Genomic DNA, 18,868 nt, shown 5'->3' with positions numbered 1-18,868 from the left:
CCCCCACTTGTTTTTATTTATTTTTATTTTTTTTATTTGGCTATTTGAAAAGGCCATTTACCCTGTTTTTTCATCACAAAAAAATGAATCAAATGTACAATTTTCTTCTTACCATTCTCTTCTTCTACATCTCCACTGCAGAATCTGGAGACCCTTTAGCTTCTTCCTGCAATCGTGATTACACCAACAACTCCCAGTTATCAAGAAACATCGATGCCTTTTTACCTAAACTAGTACAAGGGGCGATCCAAAAAGGATTCTTGACAACTTCTTATGGTAACGGGGCAAATCAAATCTACGGGCTGGCGCAATGCAGAGCCGACGTGAGCCAGTCCGATTGCGCCGCTTGCATCAAAGACGCCGCGAAGCAGAGCCGTAAACTGTGTCGTCCTAACCAAGCGGGCGTAAGCATTTGGTATGATTACTGTTTCTTGAGGTACAGCACCGTCGAATTCTTCGGACAAGTCGACACTTCCTACGCTGTCTTCTATTGGAACGTGGCAAATGTGACCGATCCCGCTGTTTTCAACAAGAAACTGGGAGCTTTGGTGGATAAGATGGAGTCAGAAGCTGTGAAGCTGCCGGGAAGCAAAGGACTCGGGAAAGCGAAGACGGAAGTCTCCCCTTTCGAGACGCTATACGGGTTGGTGCAATGCACGAGAGATTTGTCGCCTATAAATTGCTCTCAGTGCCTGGCTAATGCGATCGGGAACTTCCCCATTTACTGCAATGACAAGAAAGGATGCCGGGTTTTTTATGGGAGTTGCTATGTCCGATACGAGCTCTATCCCTTCTTCTTTCCTCTGGAATCTCAGGGATCCAGCTTGGTTGCTAACTCTGCCAAGTATGAATCTTTCAGGCCTTGATATACTTCGGTAGTGTTCGTAGAAGCTCTTTCAAACACTGCCTTCATCTCATTTGGTGTTGTCATTGTAAGCTACAGCAGGAGTTCTACTCGGAGCTTTTCGTACACATTAATCTTCGTCTGAATAAAATGTAACGTTATACTAGTAGTGTTGTTCAAGGTTTTCGAATTCTCGGCCATGCATCTATCTACCTTCCTAGCTATGTCATTACAGCAGAGTACTTTTTGTTAGCTGTTTTTCGATTAATCGGGATAGTTGAGATTAATTTATGATTATATTTTAACTTAATTTTTATCAAACTAAAACTTTTAGGCAAATTAGTTATTTTTTTTTTATCATTATTATTAAAAAGTAGAATTCAATGATACAATGTTTAACAAATAAGGAAATTTTCCGATCACCCAACAAAAAGGTGTAGGAAAAGAAATACCAAATTAAGCTAAATAGCGAGCCACTAAAGTAGATGGCCGACTAGCATAATTTAAACTCAAAATCGAGTTATCAGTCATCAAATCATTAATCTCTTGAGCGCACGATCCAATGTACCCCCAATCATCAGATGAATCCATGACTGATTGCACGACCATCTTTGAGTCGGAATAAATAGAAGTGTTGAAGAAGCCCTTTTCGCGAACTAACTGAATACCCTCCTTAATAGCCAGAAGCTCTGCATGAACCACGGAAAGAGGCTGGCCAATTCTTCTCCCAAAAGCCAGCATTAGATTACCGTCAGAATTTCGAATCACGCCCGCTATGCTGTATAAATTAAGTCTCTCATTAAGAGCTGCATCTACATCAAGACGAAGGTGTCCGATCGGTGAAGATAACCATGTGGTGGAGTTCGCATTCTCTGGTTCAAGCATATCGATCTTCAAATCTCTAACAGCAGCCCAATACTCCTCAATATACCGATCATCCCAATTTTCTGGCATATAACTAATCACGTCATCGGAATTGCGTATAACTCGAAGACGTCCACACCAAACACTCCATGTCCGACAAGCAAATATTTCAAAATCTATTTTGTTAAAGTTTTTCATCATCCATAACAAATATCAACCCCGAACTTGATTCAATAATCACTTAAACACCTGGCCCTTCCAATGACCCTTAGTTGCTGGACAAAAAAACAGAGCATGACTAGTCGTATCATCACCAAACCCACAGAGAGGGCACTTACCCGAGACTGGAACATGGTGTGCATCAAGATTCTTCTCTGTCCGAATTATATCATGTGACAGTTTCCACCAAAAGATTTTAGTTATTTTTATATGGTCTCTTCTTTTTTTTTTTTTTGGTCATTTGATTTTTTTTATTCACCAAAATAACACCCGTCCTTTGGTGTTTTTTTCTTTGAAAATGCTATACATATTTGTGAAATTGATCTATTTATTGTGTTTTTGTGACTTTGATTGCGAAAACGCTATTTTTTTTTTAATTTTTTGCGTTTTTTAACTTTACCATTTATTTATATATTTTTGGTTTTGAAAAAATAGATTTTATAGATACACGACACGGGCACCGGAATACTGATCTATCTTTATTTTTCTGGTGGAATTGAAGTTGACTCAGGCTCAGTCTACATATTATTTCCTTTTCGATACATACAAATGATTTGGATCAAATTTTTTCCAAGTCGAACTTTTTAGCTCAAAACCAACACACACATATTATTATACTAACAGCACCGCACACGCATGCACACGCATTATGTGTATAATATTATATACAAATATTATGTTTTGTGTGTATATAATATAAATTTATTTTTTTCAAATATTTGATTTTAATTTATCCTTTTTATTTTTGCAATTGAATAATTTTGTGGGTTTTTTATTTTATTTTAAAAAAAACAATTAAAAGTGAGCATATCAAAAGACTACTAAGGTGTTCTTCCTTTATATATAATATAGATATAGATATATAAAACATGAGAGAGACATCTATATATAGTTTATTGATTTGATCCATGAAACATAGAACCTTCGATTTGGATTAGGTCCGTCGGGTCGGCCCACCCCGTCACACAATTTAAGTGGGTTGAGATGACATTTTTTCAACTCAACTAAAAGTGGGCCAACCCATGCGGGTCGCGGGTCTAGGCGGGGATCAGCCCCTTAGGCGGTCCTGGGTTGGCCCGCTGGCCTGAAAAATTATTATTATTTTTTATTTTTATTGTGATATATATATATATATTTTAATAAAAATTATTAAATTTTTGTATTAATTATTTTATATAAAATTTATACGTATAAATCAATAATTAAAATTTTTATTAATATGTTTCTATTAATATTTATTTATTTATTAATAATTAATTATAATAATTTTTATTTGTAGTGAGCCAACCCGCGGACCGACCCTCCTAACCCGCAATCCACCTTGAGTTGGGTTGAGTTGAGTTGAGTTGAGAATTTTCAGCTCATCGGAATGGTGGGTCAGCCCGCCCCGCCATAGGTTGTCTTGCCTGACAGCTGTAATGAGACATCAACGTCAAATTACTTATCAAGTCAATAAAAATACTCATTCATTTCTATTGGAAAAGGGCAAAAAATTCGAAATGAAAATTACATTCTCTAATGTATGATATAATCTATTATCATCTACAATTTAAATTTAAAGAAACCATCTATCAACTTTTTTTCCACTCATATTTTTTTATTACTTATCTTCCTCGATTTTTTTTTATCTACATCATTTTTATTTATTTAGTTGCACATGCATCATGTGTATCTCTCAAGTTAATATTATATATATATATATATATATATATATATATATATATTTATCAATACTATTATATAAAAGACTGTTTATTATAGTAACTATCTTAAGGACACCAAATTTATTTATTTCAAAATTACCTTTTTATACTCAATATTTCACTAAAAACTTCCCACACTAACTTCATGATTTGCTTTAAAAAAACTTCTCTTCTACACAAACAAAATGTTGAAAGAGTTGATGCCCCGCTAGCCAACTTGTGGCTAAGGGCTTTGAGAGTCTCTTATTGTAAACAATATTTGTTTAAATATAATTTACATTCTTTAATGACGTTTTATTTATCTTTCTTCATATTGTTATATTGTGATATACTATTATTATTTTGATAAAGACCTTGAATATACTATAGTGTAAGTAAGATGAGATAGTGGAGACAGAGAGAGCACTATCATGAAACACATCTTATAGCCACTGTATATTCTAAAGAGTTCCTAGTCAATTGAGCCGTCCGCAATAAGGATAAGGATCGCTCGAGATTGAGACTAGCATTTGCGATGCCAAATACCACGTTTCATTGGTATGAAATATAGAGATGTTCGAAGCATGCAAATGTATATTCATTGGATGAATGATTGAACTACCATATTCGGACTATACAAGTGGTTTTCACTAATTGAGTGGATAAGTCTGCGGTTTTGGTTGTACACCATTAGTCCTTATTACTTGAAACATCATGGAAACTCTATATGCTAGTACTGTGCTTTGACTCGTTTATCGACTCTATGAGGGTCATCAGGTGTCGAGATTGGGCACAGTTACGATACATATAGGAGTCAATGCTTTGTTGTCAAGGATTCACCACACGCTTGCGAGTGTGGATATCCTATGCGATCTGACGAGATATTAGTGTGACAAATCTCTTGCCAGAGTACACGATGTGCTTTAGGTTACTTGATTTCCTAGTTGCACATGCGATGTCACTATTTGATCTTCAAGATATATTGCATAGTTATCGAATCTCGAACAACTCTCGATATACCAATGGTTGTTGATTCGATCAGGATATATGGATGAAGGAACCGTACTATACGTTAACCAAAACCTACTGGTTCTTGCAGGCACTATCAGTGATACCTAGGGAATCATGGGGCGATGTTGCTAGGCGCTTTTACCATGATTCGATGGGCAAGTCGAAAATCGTTGTTCCGAGTCACAAGGAGTTGTGAGCCCACGGCTAGCTATATCCCTGAACCATTGAGGGTCACACAAGTAATAGATTTTTAATTCCCGTTGAGATAATTAAATTTAATGAGTCATCAGTTTCTGGGATATACAAGAAGAACAGATTTATTCTGTTGGAGTCCAAAACCTCAAGTTGAGACTTGAGAGGTAAAATTTACTCTTGTTTTATTTTACTTGTTTTTTTTTAATCGTAGAGATTTGATACCCACGATCTGGAATCGTTCCAGATCAGAAAATAAATTTTTAAACTTTTGCTGCCACGGGTATCATATCTAACAGATGCGAGATCGTGATCCAACAAATGTGTGCATTTTTTACTAGTTTATATTGTAGTTGAGCTCGGCTGAAGTGCGGGTCCAGATTCAAATTCAATTGGTTCCGGAAAAATCAAATAATAGGTCCGATGAATGTGAAAGTTTGTAGTGCGTGGATTTGATTTATGATGATGGTGGTTCAATATATTGGACAGTCGAATAAAATTTATATTGACCCGAACAAATGGAAGCCCAATTAACAGTGTTACACTGCAAGCTAACTACTAATTAACTATTGGATGAAATAATTGAATGGGAAAGTGGAGTAATTAGGCCCCCCATTAGTGGGAAGTTTCTGCTGCAATGCTTTAGCCACAGCTTGTGAAGTTGACGTTTGGCGTTCATGGTCATCACGTGAATGTTTCTTATTTTAGCCTTCACTAATCATGCTAGACTAAAATAATTACTTTTTCCCAATAATAATAATAATAATAATAATAATAATAATATATACCTAAGTGTTTTAGAATATTCATAAAATACTACCACTTATCAAAAATCTATTTTGAATATTCTAGAGTAGTCTACAGATCCTCTCTGTGTGGATTAGAAAATTCCGTAACGCAACAGCAAACTCATATCATATATGCTTGGTTCGATCGAGGACCATCTACTTAAAAAAAGGGTCCATCAATAAATAATGAAAATCCACGCAAAAAGTCAGTAAAAAAAAGAAAAGAAAATGATGTAATTTATTTTTTCCTAATAGGCAATGAATTATGTCACGTCCCTCACCCTCACATGCGTTTGAGCGACTTGACAATAGGTTCTTATAACAAATAGATTGTATTTGTTTTTGTTTTATGAAAATGATTAATCTAAGTTGTTATAAAAGTTTATTGTAGTCTATTATAAAATCATTTTAAATATTTCATTTTTTTCATATTAGATAGTGATATCATAATGAACCAACGAGTCCATAAGAAGTGCTTCCATATTTCTCATCAGGTCCAGGTGGCAGATCAAAGATCTTGAGCAATTATCTGATAATTTTACGACATGAGAATCCACGATCGCAAAGGTGGATGGTGATATCCCGGGAAGTCAGGGATATCAGGGCTAAGAAGAAGCCGAAGCATCAGGGATGCTAGTCAGGGCAGTGAACAGAGCTATACCGAGTCAGGGGTATCAGGGCTGTATTAAAGCAAGGGTAGCAGGGCTGTTAGTCAGGACAACGAGTAAGACTCTAGCCCGACTATTTTTGGGAGGAGTAGTGATACCCTGGTAAGCCAGGGGTGGCAGGACCAGGAAAAGCCAGGGGTGTCAGGGCTGTATTAAAGCAGGCTAGGAGCTTCAGGATCCCGGGAGACCAGATCTGCATGACTTAGACAAAGCCCATGTCTCAAGGGCATGATCCCCACGACTACCATAATCCCGAGCCTTCCGGCTCCATCGTGCGTCACAGGTAAATGTGGGTAACTCCTACACCCACGATCCAGATCGTGGCCACTACCCTGGAAATGCGGAGTGACTCTCTCACTCCAAGGCCTATAAATACCTGGCCATAAGCATTTGTAGAGGTATGTTCATCTAAAATCCCAAAGCACTATACTCATTTTTCTTAAAAGCCCACTCTATTTCTAAGTTTGACTTAAGCATCGAAGTGGCCCCGCCGGAAAACCTTCCGGCGCCCCACTAACGTGCTTTCATTCTTTTCCCTTGTGTGCAGATCATCCCGATCCAGGAGGGACAAACCACATTTTACACCTACTAGCCCGGTCATCACGTCAGGCCCACTTCACTACCCTGACAACCCGGGCCCCGATTTGATAAACCATCATCAGTGGACATTGAATAAAATGAACCTTGATTCGAACAAAATTATCAGTTTATTTTTATTAATCAAGAGTGTGTTATAAAAAAAATATTATCCTTTCATCCAAATCGGGTATGATTTTATGCTTCAGCAAATTAATCCATTTTCTTTTCGATGCATGCGGAAAAATGAATGAACATATATGGGATTAATATTAAATTAAATTTGAACACCTACTTCGGCCCTTTGGTTCCATAAAAGAGTGTGCATAAAAGTAGGCTCTTCGGAGTTAATTAGGGGCTTTCTCCAATACTAAATTTATAATTATAAACCTAACAACATATATATTATTTCTTTAAAAAAATATATAATTTAATATTCCATCAACTAATTACTTACTACATGATTCTAGGTCTTTTTACTGTAACTTGATGGGCCGTCGCCTCGTCAGTATTGATTATTTTCAACCTTTCCGCAACCAACCTTGATTTCAATAATATAAAACCCTTTATTTAATAATATTTATTTAATTTTTTAAATTAAAACTGTATCTTTAAACTTCTTTCAAATTCCACCAATTTATTATCGTAAAAATATAAAAGATTCGATGCGGCATGAGGAGCATAATAGAGGAGGGTGGCCCAATATCAGTTAAGTTTGATTTTTCGTAGCCGAAAAGTTGAGTGACCATAATAATAATAATAATGCTATTAATAATATAAAAATAAGGCTAGACTACATGCTGTAATCATGACAACACTTCTAAATATTAGTATTTCGCTGCACGCGTTGTATGCTCGTACATTTCGTTTTTTAACGAAGAAAATAAATAATAAATTATAAAATTTAAAATAATAAAAATATAATTTTTTTCTAAATAAATATTCACAAAAATATATATATATCTTATAAAGTGAGAGTCATTTTGTAAATAAAATAATATCAAAGGGCACAAAATGAGCTTTTAATGACTAGAAAATAGGAAACCATTTAAAATGACTATTTCGCCCATTAATTTTGATTTTATTGAAAATTAAGTTAGGAGATAATGATAATTTCAAATCAAAATTCACCAATTAATTGAAAGTTTGTTAATTAGAGGGTCTTTACTTTAATAATATAGGAATATATATATATATATATATATATATATATATATATATTTTACCAAACTTCTAAATATTTTTTTAAAAATGGAAAAATTTATATATGCGTTCTCAATAATTATGAGTATAATTCTCTTTAGTCTTTATCAATTATCAATATTAATATTTTTAAGCACTGTTCGTTGGAATAATTATTTTAATATGATAACTTTTGTTATTTTTGAATTAATGAATTTTAACAGTATTTTTTTAAATTAATAGTGATATAACTATTTAAAATTTAGAAGTATAAATATAAATTTAAAAAATCACCAAAAGTAATTATTCTAGCGATATAATGTAGATTTATCTAATGTACATGGAAGTATAACCACCGTTGCATCATCGTCATAAAAAATATATATATAAAGAGAGAAAAAAAAAATCATCTTCTAAAAAAAAGTGATATTAATGTGCGTGGGCACCACTTGATAAAACACAATTATTGCTCTAATTGTCTTCATAATTACCTTCATTATTAACTCTCTCAAAACACTATTTATACACTATCACCACTTAGAAACAGCTTAAAGAAAAATTCCCCCTGGGGATTGAAGTCTCTAGCCAGGTGAAAATCATGCTTATGAGAGCATATAGCATATCCCTACTGCCCAACTCCACCGTGGTAATAGGGTGGTGCCGCGGCGGCAGACGGAAGAGGCGGCAGAAGGGCGGAGCGATTCGTCTAGGGAACCGGCGTCGACGGTTCTTCGTGGTGTCACGTTCGATGTTAAGACGGGGTATGATCATGGCTACTTTGCCTTTCCGAATGTTGAAGAAAATCCTGACCCAAATCATGAGAAACGGGCAATTGATGGAGTTCTACCGTTGGTATTTGCCAATGTTGCGGCCTCACTTATTTCCTCTATGTTGATAATTGATTGATTGAAGAAAAGTACTCAACTCTTTGTATATCTTGCCTTTTATTTTGTACCTTTCTTAGTTTAATTTCCAAAGTTATTATGTAAAAAATAGGGAAACCTGCGATAACGGTTCTTTATGTTTTGCGATTTCGATCATTTATGCTTTCATATTTCAGTTTTAGTCCTGTATATTTCGATTTATGACACTATACACGTTAGCTCCTAATCAGCATTACATTCATCAGGGCCACATCGAAAAAAAAAGACTAAAATCGTCAAAAAAATCAAAAATATATAGCGAACAAAAATGAAATCTAAAAATATAAAGGATCGAAATCGCAAAATGACTATTTCCCTAAAAAATATTGCGGATCCAAGTTAAAGTTATAGCAGGCAGCAAGCCAAAGATAAGAATTCAAAGATAGATATTAACAGGGCTTCTAAACATTATACAACGTCAGATTAAATAAATCTCTATTCACAACTTAATTAGCAACATGTATATACAAGACCTCAGTTAGTTAACAGTGCGCGGGCGTTGGACGTGGGTGATCTGGTCTTTGATCGCGATGTTCGACCGATGCAGTCGGCACTTGAATGAGCCGGCGTGAGTGGTGTCGGAGCATATGCATAGCTTCTTCGACATCGGTTTCTTTTCCGAGTTTTCTTTGCCATGGAACATCGATTCCGCCGCCTTATTCGAGCTGCGTGTGTATATTGCCATCGACTCAATACAGTTCATCAAAAATCATTCATCAAGTTTGAACAATAAATGAAATTAATTATTAATCTGCCAAAAAAATAGGCTGCTTGCTACTATATACTCATGTAACTATAAATACCAAAAAAAAAAAAAAAAAAAAAACTGATCCCACTAGCTAGCAAGATTATATATAATTACCAAAAGAAAAGATGAAAATCAGAATATATTGAAAACTGAAACAAGATTAAAGTTTTGGGTTACCAAATAACGTGGCTGGAATTGGAGTGCTGATCGTGTATCCCAAAGGGTAGACCCATTTTTAACAAAATATATTGTTTGGATAATTGTATTTAGTTTAAATTATCTGGAAGTGGGGGAAATGGTACTTTGCATGTTCATCGGATACGGATCCTAACAAATCCGGATTATTTGTGGGATTTCAATAGGTTGACCAGAGAAGTTTGGGTACATGCAATTTCAGCTTGTTACACGTGTATTCAGCTGGATCCGATAAACTGCATTTATTTATTATTTTAATTTTTAACTGAAACAGTGATGAACATTCACTTCTTTTATCTACCTTTTTAGGTAATATATAAAATCTTAGATAATATTATCTGCGTATCTAATTCTAAAATTTGTAATAGCATATGTACGACATTTGTTAAGTTTGAGATGTATTATATTATATATACTAGTGTATTGATGTACAACTTTGTATAATATTTTTGTAATTAATTTGATTATATTGAAATAAGAGTAATATCATAGTTGTAAAAATAATCGAAGGACTAAACTGTAATTTGAAATATTGAAATATAAAAAAAATAAATAAAACAAAAATGTAGTATCCATGTCACATAAGAGCAATTTTGGTTTAAAAAAATGGTGTTTAAATGACAGATTCTTTATATACGTTAAAAGATATAGTATCTTTAAAATATGTCCCGGATTTATATTCAAGCCATGACGTAAGACGGATACATAAAAAGTAATATTTTTTTATGGGTTGGATCGGAGATCCATCTTAAGACAAATCGATCTAATCTATATATGGAATGAAAAACAATACTTTTACATATAATAAGGTGTTTTTGTGAAACTTTTATACCCTTGTCTACTTGAGAAGTGCCAACTATTTGTGCTCGCACTATGGAAACTGGAAATATAAAACATGATTCCATACAACAGTGTTCCAACCAGGATTGGGTTGAATCCAATAAAGTGTAAAGAGAAAATCTTGCAAGAGAAAAGTGGTTTTCCAGTGTTATGTTATCATCACAACATAAGAAAGAAAAAACCAGCACCTCACCAACCGTATTTTGCTTGCGTTTGAGCTTTAGTAGCATATCCTTTCGAGCGTCGTTCAGCCAACTCCATCTCTTTTTGCTTCAAGTCATAAAGTAAAGACCCAATCTGGTGCTTCCTCTTGTGCAACTTTGAAGGCTTACCCTTGGTTGATATGGGCTGCAAGAAGGCATATGGTAGATACATAAGATGCTAACTGAACTATTATAATTTACAGCACTTGAAGAAAGTCAATTGATAGCTGAATGTTACAATACGGCCCTATAAGAATCACTCAAATTTTCGTCAGCAGTTAATCAGGTACAACATTGCTATTCAAAAACCAATAACATTGTAGTTGCCTGCATAGGACAAACTACAAAACACCATATCTGCCCAAAGTTGATTCAAGCATGACATGTTTTATTGGAGATGAAGTGAACGAGAATGAACAAATTAGGGGAGATATTACAGGGCAAAATGGTGTTTCATATTTGCAAGCCAAGATGGTTTATCAGACAAAACGAATTAGTAGATCATAAATGAGGAAGCAAGGCCAGTAGTCAGCATGCAGCCAGTACAACCACTAGCTTCTTAGGAGGCATTCCCCGTCTCATGGATTTTATCAGAATACTGTATAAACTAGTGAACACTGTAGACACTTGGGTTTTCCCGAATGCTTTTGACGGTTTGTAAATTATTTTGAAGATTAAAGAGATGTGTTTAAGAATATCTTGACACAGTTCGCAACATAACCAGAAAACAGTATCCCCTATATACTGGGGGATGATGAGTATGGCACATAAGTTTTCATCATCGTGCTTCACCTGAACCTAATTTCAGGCAAGCAAATTTTCTGCATCGACTAAAAACGTGCACAACAATTGCATATCAATTCACAATATTAGTTGGTATAACTACTAACAGTATTGCTCCCAAAACAAAAATAAAAAACTGTTCACGGTAAGCACTGGAAGATTTGAATTAAATATCATTTCATACTTTTACGCAGCAGTGAAAGCAGACATGGAGATACTTTTGCTAATCTCTGTATATTCACAACGCTGGGGCTTAAGTATAGTCTCTTTCCCCCTCCTAAATCTTAAAAATTAACTATATCGTGTGTAGTGTCTCACAACACAATTTCAATGAGATCGAGTAGTGTTTGCAATCACAAAAAAAAGTGATCGCTAGATTTTGACTTAAAAAGATCATTTTTGTGTGTTTCTTAAACCCAAATTACGTGTTAGTTTATGCTTGACTTAATTGAAATCCAAAAGCTAGTCATTGTGGTGATTATGATTATCTGAAAGTGATTCTAATAAAAATTCTAATAAAAAGGTCAAAGTTAAAACCAATTTAATGACTTGATTATCAAACACTACTCATCTTTAATTTTTAGATTTTAACAATTGTTTCCAATCAAATACAACTTTTGATTTTTATTCACTTTTTATAATCTATAAATTTAATTGCTTCTACAAAATCATAATCTTGCAATAATCTATAAATTTAATCTTCTACGAAAACATAATCTTTTGCAAGCCCTCCCTAAATCAGAAATGATAATTCTCGAGTCTTGATGAGAGGAGTACCTGATATGCAGTGCCAAATGCAATCCCAGTCATTTTGGTCTGGTCTTCCCGTGGCCGATTTTTCATCAACTCGTCCTGCTTCACCTCAACTATATCTTGTGGAGCATCTCTTCTGCCCCTCTTTCCAGGAACATTAAGTGCATTCTCAACCCCTCCAGATGCCTCAGGAAACGCAGTCATAATTGAAGTATCAGCCCAATTATTCTCATCCTGTGGATTGTTGCTATAATACCCATAACCCGCAGCATAATTTGGGTAATCCGAATGATCCTCACTCCCGTACGAATAATCAACTGCCTCAGCGCCAACATTAGCAAATTGTCCACCATTCTGATGATTATAGTAGCTTTCACTTCCTGAAATCCTACCAGAATAATCATAATTGAACTCATCGGATTTAACCTCAGAGAATCCCAAATTGGAACTCACGCCGTCATCATTTTCCATAACGCTGCTCACAACAGCTGAGCCAACCTTTTCACCATGGAAAGATTCAATTGCACTGAAATTTTTGGTGCTTTTACTTCCTAAGCTCCAACTAGAATTATCATAATTCATCTCATCCGACTGATCATTGACAAGTCCGACATTTGAACTTACAACCTTATCACTTCCAGTCACACTCTCAGTAGAATCTCGAGCTTCAGGTTCAATTATGCATCTGTGGCCAGAACCCAAAGCATAAGGCATAGCGCCCAAAGTGGCTGAGTTCTTCGGTGCGGGCATACTAGATAAAAATGACATCGCAGAGGAGGTAGATAATGATGCTTTCGACTTTTTCTTTTGCCTTTCCTCTTCATCCTCCTCCTCCTCCTCGTCATTATCGCCAGAAGAAAACGGGTTTACCATTGGAGGAGGTCTGAATTGAACAACCTTTTTGGTGGTAGTAGTAGAAGAAGCGGAAGTCGACGATTTGGGCGGAGGAAGGGACGAGAACAGCGATGAAGATGATGCCTTCGGCTTTGATTTTTCTAGAACCTGATCATCAATCTGTTCATCATGTTGCCCGTAATTCGTCTGGGATTTGGGAGGGGGCAATGAATTGAAAATAGATGATTTTGGGGGCGGGAAAGAGCTGAAAATCCCACCGGGTCTCGAAGTGGACTTTGAGGGGAAATCTCGTTCTTCTTCAGCTTCGGACTTCGATACGAGTGGTTCTGATCGTGGTTTCGACTGCTGATTCTGTTCTTCTTCATCAGAGGAAGCGTAATTTGCCAACAAAGAATCCATACAAAATTTATGATTGGAGAAGAAGAAAATCCCAATTGGAAGAAGAAAAGAGGAATTAGGGTTCTGGAGCTGAGGGTAGGAAAGGGATAGGCTGTTCGGAAATCCTGGATTGGCCGATGAGGAGGGATGCCTAATATTTGCTACATTTTGTTTTGTTTTTTAAAAGAAAATTTGTAATTTTGTTATTTATCGGGAAAAAAATATTAAATCATAATTAAATTGAATTTTTCCTTTTAAAAAATATCTGTTTTTTTGTTTTATTTTTTGAACCATCTATTTAATTTTGTTATATATAATCTAGTGTCTATGTGCACACGCATTAGTCATTACATGATTTTGTATAATAAGGATTTTTTTTAAAAAAAAAGAATAATTTCGGGATTGTTCTTGTGATCTATAATTATAAAATTTATGTTCACCATATTACTAATATATGTATAACTTATCATATCTCATGTCACGTTCTGCTCATCATATTATTTATCCATATATTAACTATTTATTTTACATCAATCAAATCATTAATTATTTATCTAACATCAATCAAATCATTGAATTTAAATTACTATACTACCCCTTATAAATAATATAATTTTTATTTTATTTATTGTTAAAAGGACAAAATAGTCATTTAACATTTTTATATAAAATTTAATCAATCAAATCAAATAAACTATAATTTATCAATCAAATCCAATACTATTTTAACTATCATTTTTTATTTATTTATTATTATATTATATTACTTATATCATACTTCAAATCAAACGGTAAATATTGTAACTATATAAATAGGTAAAAGGTAGTTCTGTAATTTATGAAATTAGATTATTATAGTATTAGTGTATATGACACACACATTGCATGTATAACATAACATATTAATATATATTCTTTGAATTTACAATACAACAATTGAGAACATGTAAGAGATTATCCTTAGAAAAAAAAAAAACCAACATGCTTTTACCGAAACTTTTATTAAAAAATAAAAATAAAAAATTCAAACTAAAATCAGTCCTGGTGGAACAAATGTGTAAAAAAAGAAATCGGCAAGGTAAGAAAGAAATTGGATTTAGAGGAAAGAGAGTTTGGAGGCACGAATATTGATAGGCATAGTTTTTTTTGTGAGACGATATTTATTTGTGAGATGAGTTAATCTATATTTATAATAGAAATTAATATAAAAAATAATATTTTTTATGTGTAACCTAAATATGAGACTCGTTTCACAAAATTAATTTGTGAGACCGTTTCACAAGAATTTTTGTCTTATCGATAATTTGATATGTACAATATTGAGATAGTGTTTGAGATTATTTTAGGAAGCACTTTCTACCTAAATCTTATCTATCCAAATGACATGAGAACAAAATTGACACAAAACTTTTTTTGTATTTTATCATACCAAAACATTTAGTCCAGCATGCTAATAAAGATAGCAAAGAGAGAGATTGTCCAACTTCACTTATAATCAATTATATTGTTCAAATTCAATTGGGCAATTTATCTGATTTTAAGAAAGAAGCAAATAAAATATTGTCCTTTTAAAATTTATACCCAAAATTCCACCACTCTTTCCCACCCCGTTGACTTCTACACAGACACACTTGTACACATCCATATACGTTTCACCTTACTTTATTCGTATAATTCCGAATTCTCCTTAATCTTTAACAAGTTTTCTTTGCATCCCTTCAATTATCAATCTTTTTTTCTCCCTTTTAGTTATTCGTGATTTTATGTAAGTGATGATGTTATATCCATCAAGTTGGTCTTCATTGTTGTGTTGAACTAATATCATCACATGATCTTTAGTCTTGGATAGCAATCTGAATGAATCATTCGGGATAACTTATTTTTTGATGATCATGTGTTTGACGGATTGCTTGCAGAATTCGGATGGTTTGCGGGTACGGAAGATGGAGACCAAAAGGCAGATATCATTATCAGTTTGCAGTTGGCTTCCATCTGCAATACTTCTTTCTGCAGTTTTCTTCATAGGGAGCTTACTTATGGTCATGGATTACAAACAGGTACTTTGCATCTCTTTCATCTGGGATAAATCCGTTTGTCAGCGAATCCACCGGGGGATTTTGGTAGAAATGCAGCGGCTTAAAATTTTTCCCAGGGGTACCAAGTTATTCATCCATATAAATTACATTTATTTTTGTGAAAACTGGTATAAAGTTTGAGTATCTGATGCCGATCGTTTTTCGAGCCGCCAATATGTCTGTCCAACATGTATTAGTGTCTGTTGTTTTCCAATCCGGCAGCGATATCAATAACTCTGTTTGTGATGGATGGATATCTTTAGAGTGAGCCAAGTGAATATGCCATTTCCTTTGCAGAGGTTCTTGGGATGTCATTATGCTATAAAAGCCACAAAATTCAACATATGCGAGGTTTGTACAGAAATTTCAGGAGTTATTAGTTATGTTACCACAAGATTAATGTATTAGTCTTAATAGGGCATGTTTGCAAAATCACCACCTATCACTATCAGCATGCTGCATGTATAAGTTCTACTCTGGAATCCTTTATGCTGTTTTACTTGGTGTAGAATCGGTGCAGGCCTGATGGGACCGTCACGTTGCCTAGAGGCATCATTTCGGAAACAACTGATCTGGAGATGCTGCCACTAAGGGGACCTCCGAAGAAGAAGGTATGGGTGTTAGTATATTACTGCTTCTTTGTTTTAGAGATACACATTGAAGAAAATAACAAGGGTTAGAGACAGCGATCGGATTCAGAAATCTTTTCCTAACTTCTGCTGTAACAGTCAAAATCCCCGACGAATTTGCTGGCTGTTACCGTTGGAATAAAGCATAAGAAAAATGTAGATGAAATTGTTAAAAAGGTAAGAAATATTGCATATCCTGGCAGGATTTGTGTGTGTTTATTTATTTTATTTTTTTTGAATAAACCATTTGTGTGTGTTTCTTGTGCGACTTCAACAATTGGATTATTGGATTTGCAGTTTGCATTAACTGATTTTGCGTTGATGCTCTTTCATTATGATGGGAACTTGGATGGCTGGAAAGATTTAGAATGGAGCAAAAGTGCCATACATGTTTCAGCCATCAATCAAACTAAGTGGTATCATTTTTTTCACTCCCAGTTTATACTACTTGTCATACAATTAATCGTCGTCTTTGTTTATTGGTCGTGTCCCATGTGCATCAGAGAAAAGTTAAACAATATCTAGTACTATATCCTCAGCTATACAAATTGTATTCGAATTAACATCTACCTAGCATTTTAGATAAGTGGCAAGTTCGATTTATGTTCATATTTTTGGTTAGGTGGTTTGCCAAGAGGTTCCTACATCCGGATGTTGTTGCACACTACGACTACGTTTTCCTCTGGGATGACGATCTTGGAATTGAAAATTTTCACGCTCAGAGGTGAATATATTTGATATGTATGGTTACATTTAGATCAGTAGATGCATTACTTTTCTTATGGTACGACACAATTGAAAAAAGAAAGTTAGGTGTGGCCAATTGGCTAAGGGTTGTGCCCTCGGAATGTATCTATGCTCAAAGAATGGCCCTCGTTGGCTCTTGAGCCTAGGCGCACACCTTGTTCTAAGTTGAGACGAGTAGTCTAAAAAGTTGTCTGTTTTGATAATGCATTCTGATATATGAGTTTTTGGTCAGCTGTTTAAGATTGTAAGAGATTATGGTGCGGAACATCGACAGAAATTTAACTATTGTCACGTTAAAATTAAAAGATGTACTTTCTTACTTTCTTGGTGGCGACACAGATATCTATCGGTTATCAAAGAAGAAGGGCTTCATATTTCGCAACCTGCACTAATTTCTGCCAAGTTTCACGTGCATTACAAACTAACAGCGGAGAAAGTTACTTCCCAAGTTCACGGGTACTTCATGTGTTCTTCACAATGCTTACTCGATCTTTTAGTCAAGTTTTTGATATTGTTGAGTAAGATAAATGAGTTATTAACGAAAATATCATGAGACCACAAAGTTTATCAGACCAAAGTAAGAAAGGGAACAGCTTTACGCTACGTTAAAAATCCATGATTTCACGTTATCAATTAGTTGACATGATAAATTTCGTGCATAGTGCAGGTTTATGGAGATGATGGCTCCGGTTTTCTCGCAAACAGCGTGGCGTTGTGCATGGTACATGATTCAGGTGTGGAGCAGCAGCTGAATTATGCTACTACATTGTTGGTTGATCTCTTCTTTGAATTTTTTTTCTCTGGAACAAGTTGTGTGAAGCAACATCTTTTTTGTTACCATTATTGTCAGCAGAATGATATGGCAATTGCACTGGGGTGGAACTTTCAGCTTGGATACTGTGCACAGGTTCCCATTTCACCAAAAGAAACATTTTTTGGCACCACATATAGTTTCTGAAATTTCGGCACAACATATATTTCTTACAGGGAAACAAGACAACAAATATCGGGATTGTTGATGCTGAATATGTCGTTCACCGAGGCCTTCCCACCCTCGGAGGTTCAGCAGTCAAACAGGTACCCTAAGAAACCGTAAGCTTTACTTAGGATACCGATGGTCGCAAGCGAAATGTTACGCATAAGTTGTGAGCTTCAATGAGCCACATTAACTGACAGGGTGTAGAGTGAATAAATATGCTAATGCCGAGGGGAGTCGAGACTTTGTAATTAGCATGTTTCGTAAAATCTCATGTTAGAAAAATGATGAAATTGAATAAGTAGGTGAAATTTGATATTTGTAGATTGAAAAAGAGTCTTTGATTGAATTAAACAAGTTCAAGAAAAGGTGAAAAAAAGCTGTTGGAGAAGATGAATGTTGGGTGCATCCATTCCAGTCGCGATTAGTCCACAACAAGTGATCACACGGCAACACTCCATAAGCAAATATAGGTGATATACAAAAGAAATATTGTAGCATAAATTGTTGAAATAAAATCAGTTGTGATGGCCTAAAAATCCATTGATTGTAAATTATTTGATTGTATGGATCCAAACACTTTAATGTTATTCTAGCACAAATTAAGGAGGAGATTCATTAACGTCTTCATGGAATATGAACATTTACGTTGATATTAGTATGATAAGTTCAAACCACAGATTTGAATAAATCTAATAATTAAATCAGTACTTATCCTTTTTATATGTTTACCTACA

General features: G+C 34.7%; 3 protein-coding genes across 5 annotated transcripts; 2 read left to right on the top strand and 1 right to left on the bottom strand.

Annotated features, from left to right (window-relative positions):
• The first annotated feature begins 62 nt into the window (after positions 1-62).
• LOC140883037 (cysteine-rich repeat secretory protein 55-like) lies at positions 63-1,073 on the top strand. The gene has a single exon (XM_073289333.1). It carries the CDS (start codon positions 84-86, stop codon positions 864-866), a length of 783 nt encoding a protein of 260 aa, XP_073145434.1. The 5' UTR covers positions 63-83; the 3' UTR covers positions 867-1,073.
• A 9,706-nt stretch (positions 1,074-10,779) lies between these two features.
• Positions 10,780-13,861, bottom strand: LOC140882902 (uncharacterized). Its single transcript, XM_073289149.1, has 2 exons — positions 12,496-13,861; positions 10,780-11,080 (listed from the first exon to the last, which is right to left on the bottom strand). Exons 1-2 carry the CDS (start codon positions 13,723-13,725, stop codon positions 10,922-10,924), a joined length of 1,389 nt encoding a protein of 462 aa, XP_073145250.1. The 5' UTR covers positions 13,726-13,861; the 3' UTR covers positions 10,780-10,921.
• A 1,332-nt stretch (positions 13,862-15,193) lies between these two features.
• On the top strand, positions 15,194-18,749 carry LOC140883101 (uncharacterized). Of its 3 annotated transcripts, none has more exons than XM_073289429.1 (12): positions 15,199-15,469; positions 15,621-15,761; positions 16,077-16,130; positions 16,289-16,390; positions 16,508-16,585; positions 16,706-16,824; positions 17,031-17,132; positions 17,495-17,611; positions 17,823-17,889; positions 18,006-18,062; positions 18,143-18,232; positions 18,457-18,749. In XM_073289429.1, the coding sequence occupies exons 2-12, from the start codon at positions 15,648-15,650 to the stop codon at positions 18,502-18,504; spliced, it is 948 nt and encodes a 315-aa protein (XP_073145530.1). In that variant the 5' UTR covers positions 15,199-15,469; positions 15,621-15,647; the 3' UTR covers positions 18,505-18,749. The 3 variants fall into 3 exon arrangements, with proteins under 3 accessions (XP_073145532.1, XP_073145530.1, XP_073145531.1); XM_073289430.1 differs by having other exon boundaries at positions 15,203-15,469; positions 18,009-18,062; XM_073289431.1 differs by lacking the exon at positions 16,077-16,130 and having other exon boundaries at positions 15,194-15,469.
• The last annotated feature ends 119 nt before the right edge of the window (positions 18,750-18,868 follow it).

The sequence above is a fragment of the Henckelia pumila genome, chromosome 2 (genome assembly GCF_033568475.1).
Source record: "Henckelia pumila isolate YLH828 chromosome 2, ASM3356847v2, whole genome shotgun sequence".
Lineage (NCBI taxonomy): Eukaryota > Viridiplantae > Streptophyta > Magnoliopsida > Lamiales > Gesneriaceae > Henckelia > Henckelia pumila.
Note: the sequence above shows the minus strand (reverse complement) of the source record. Positions and strands in the feature narration are given on the sequence as shown.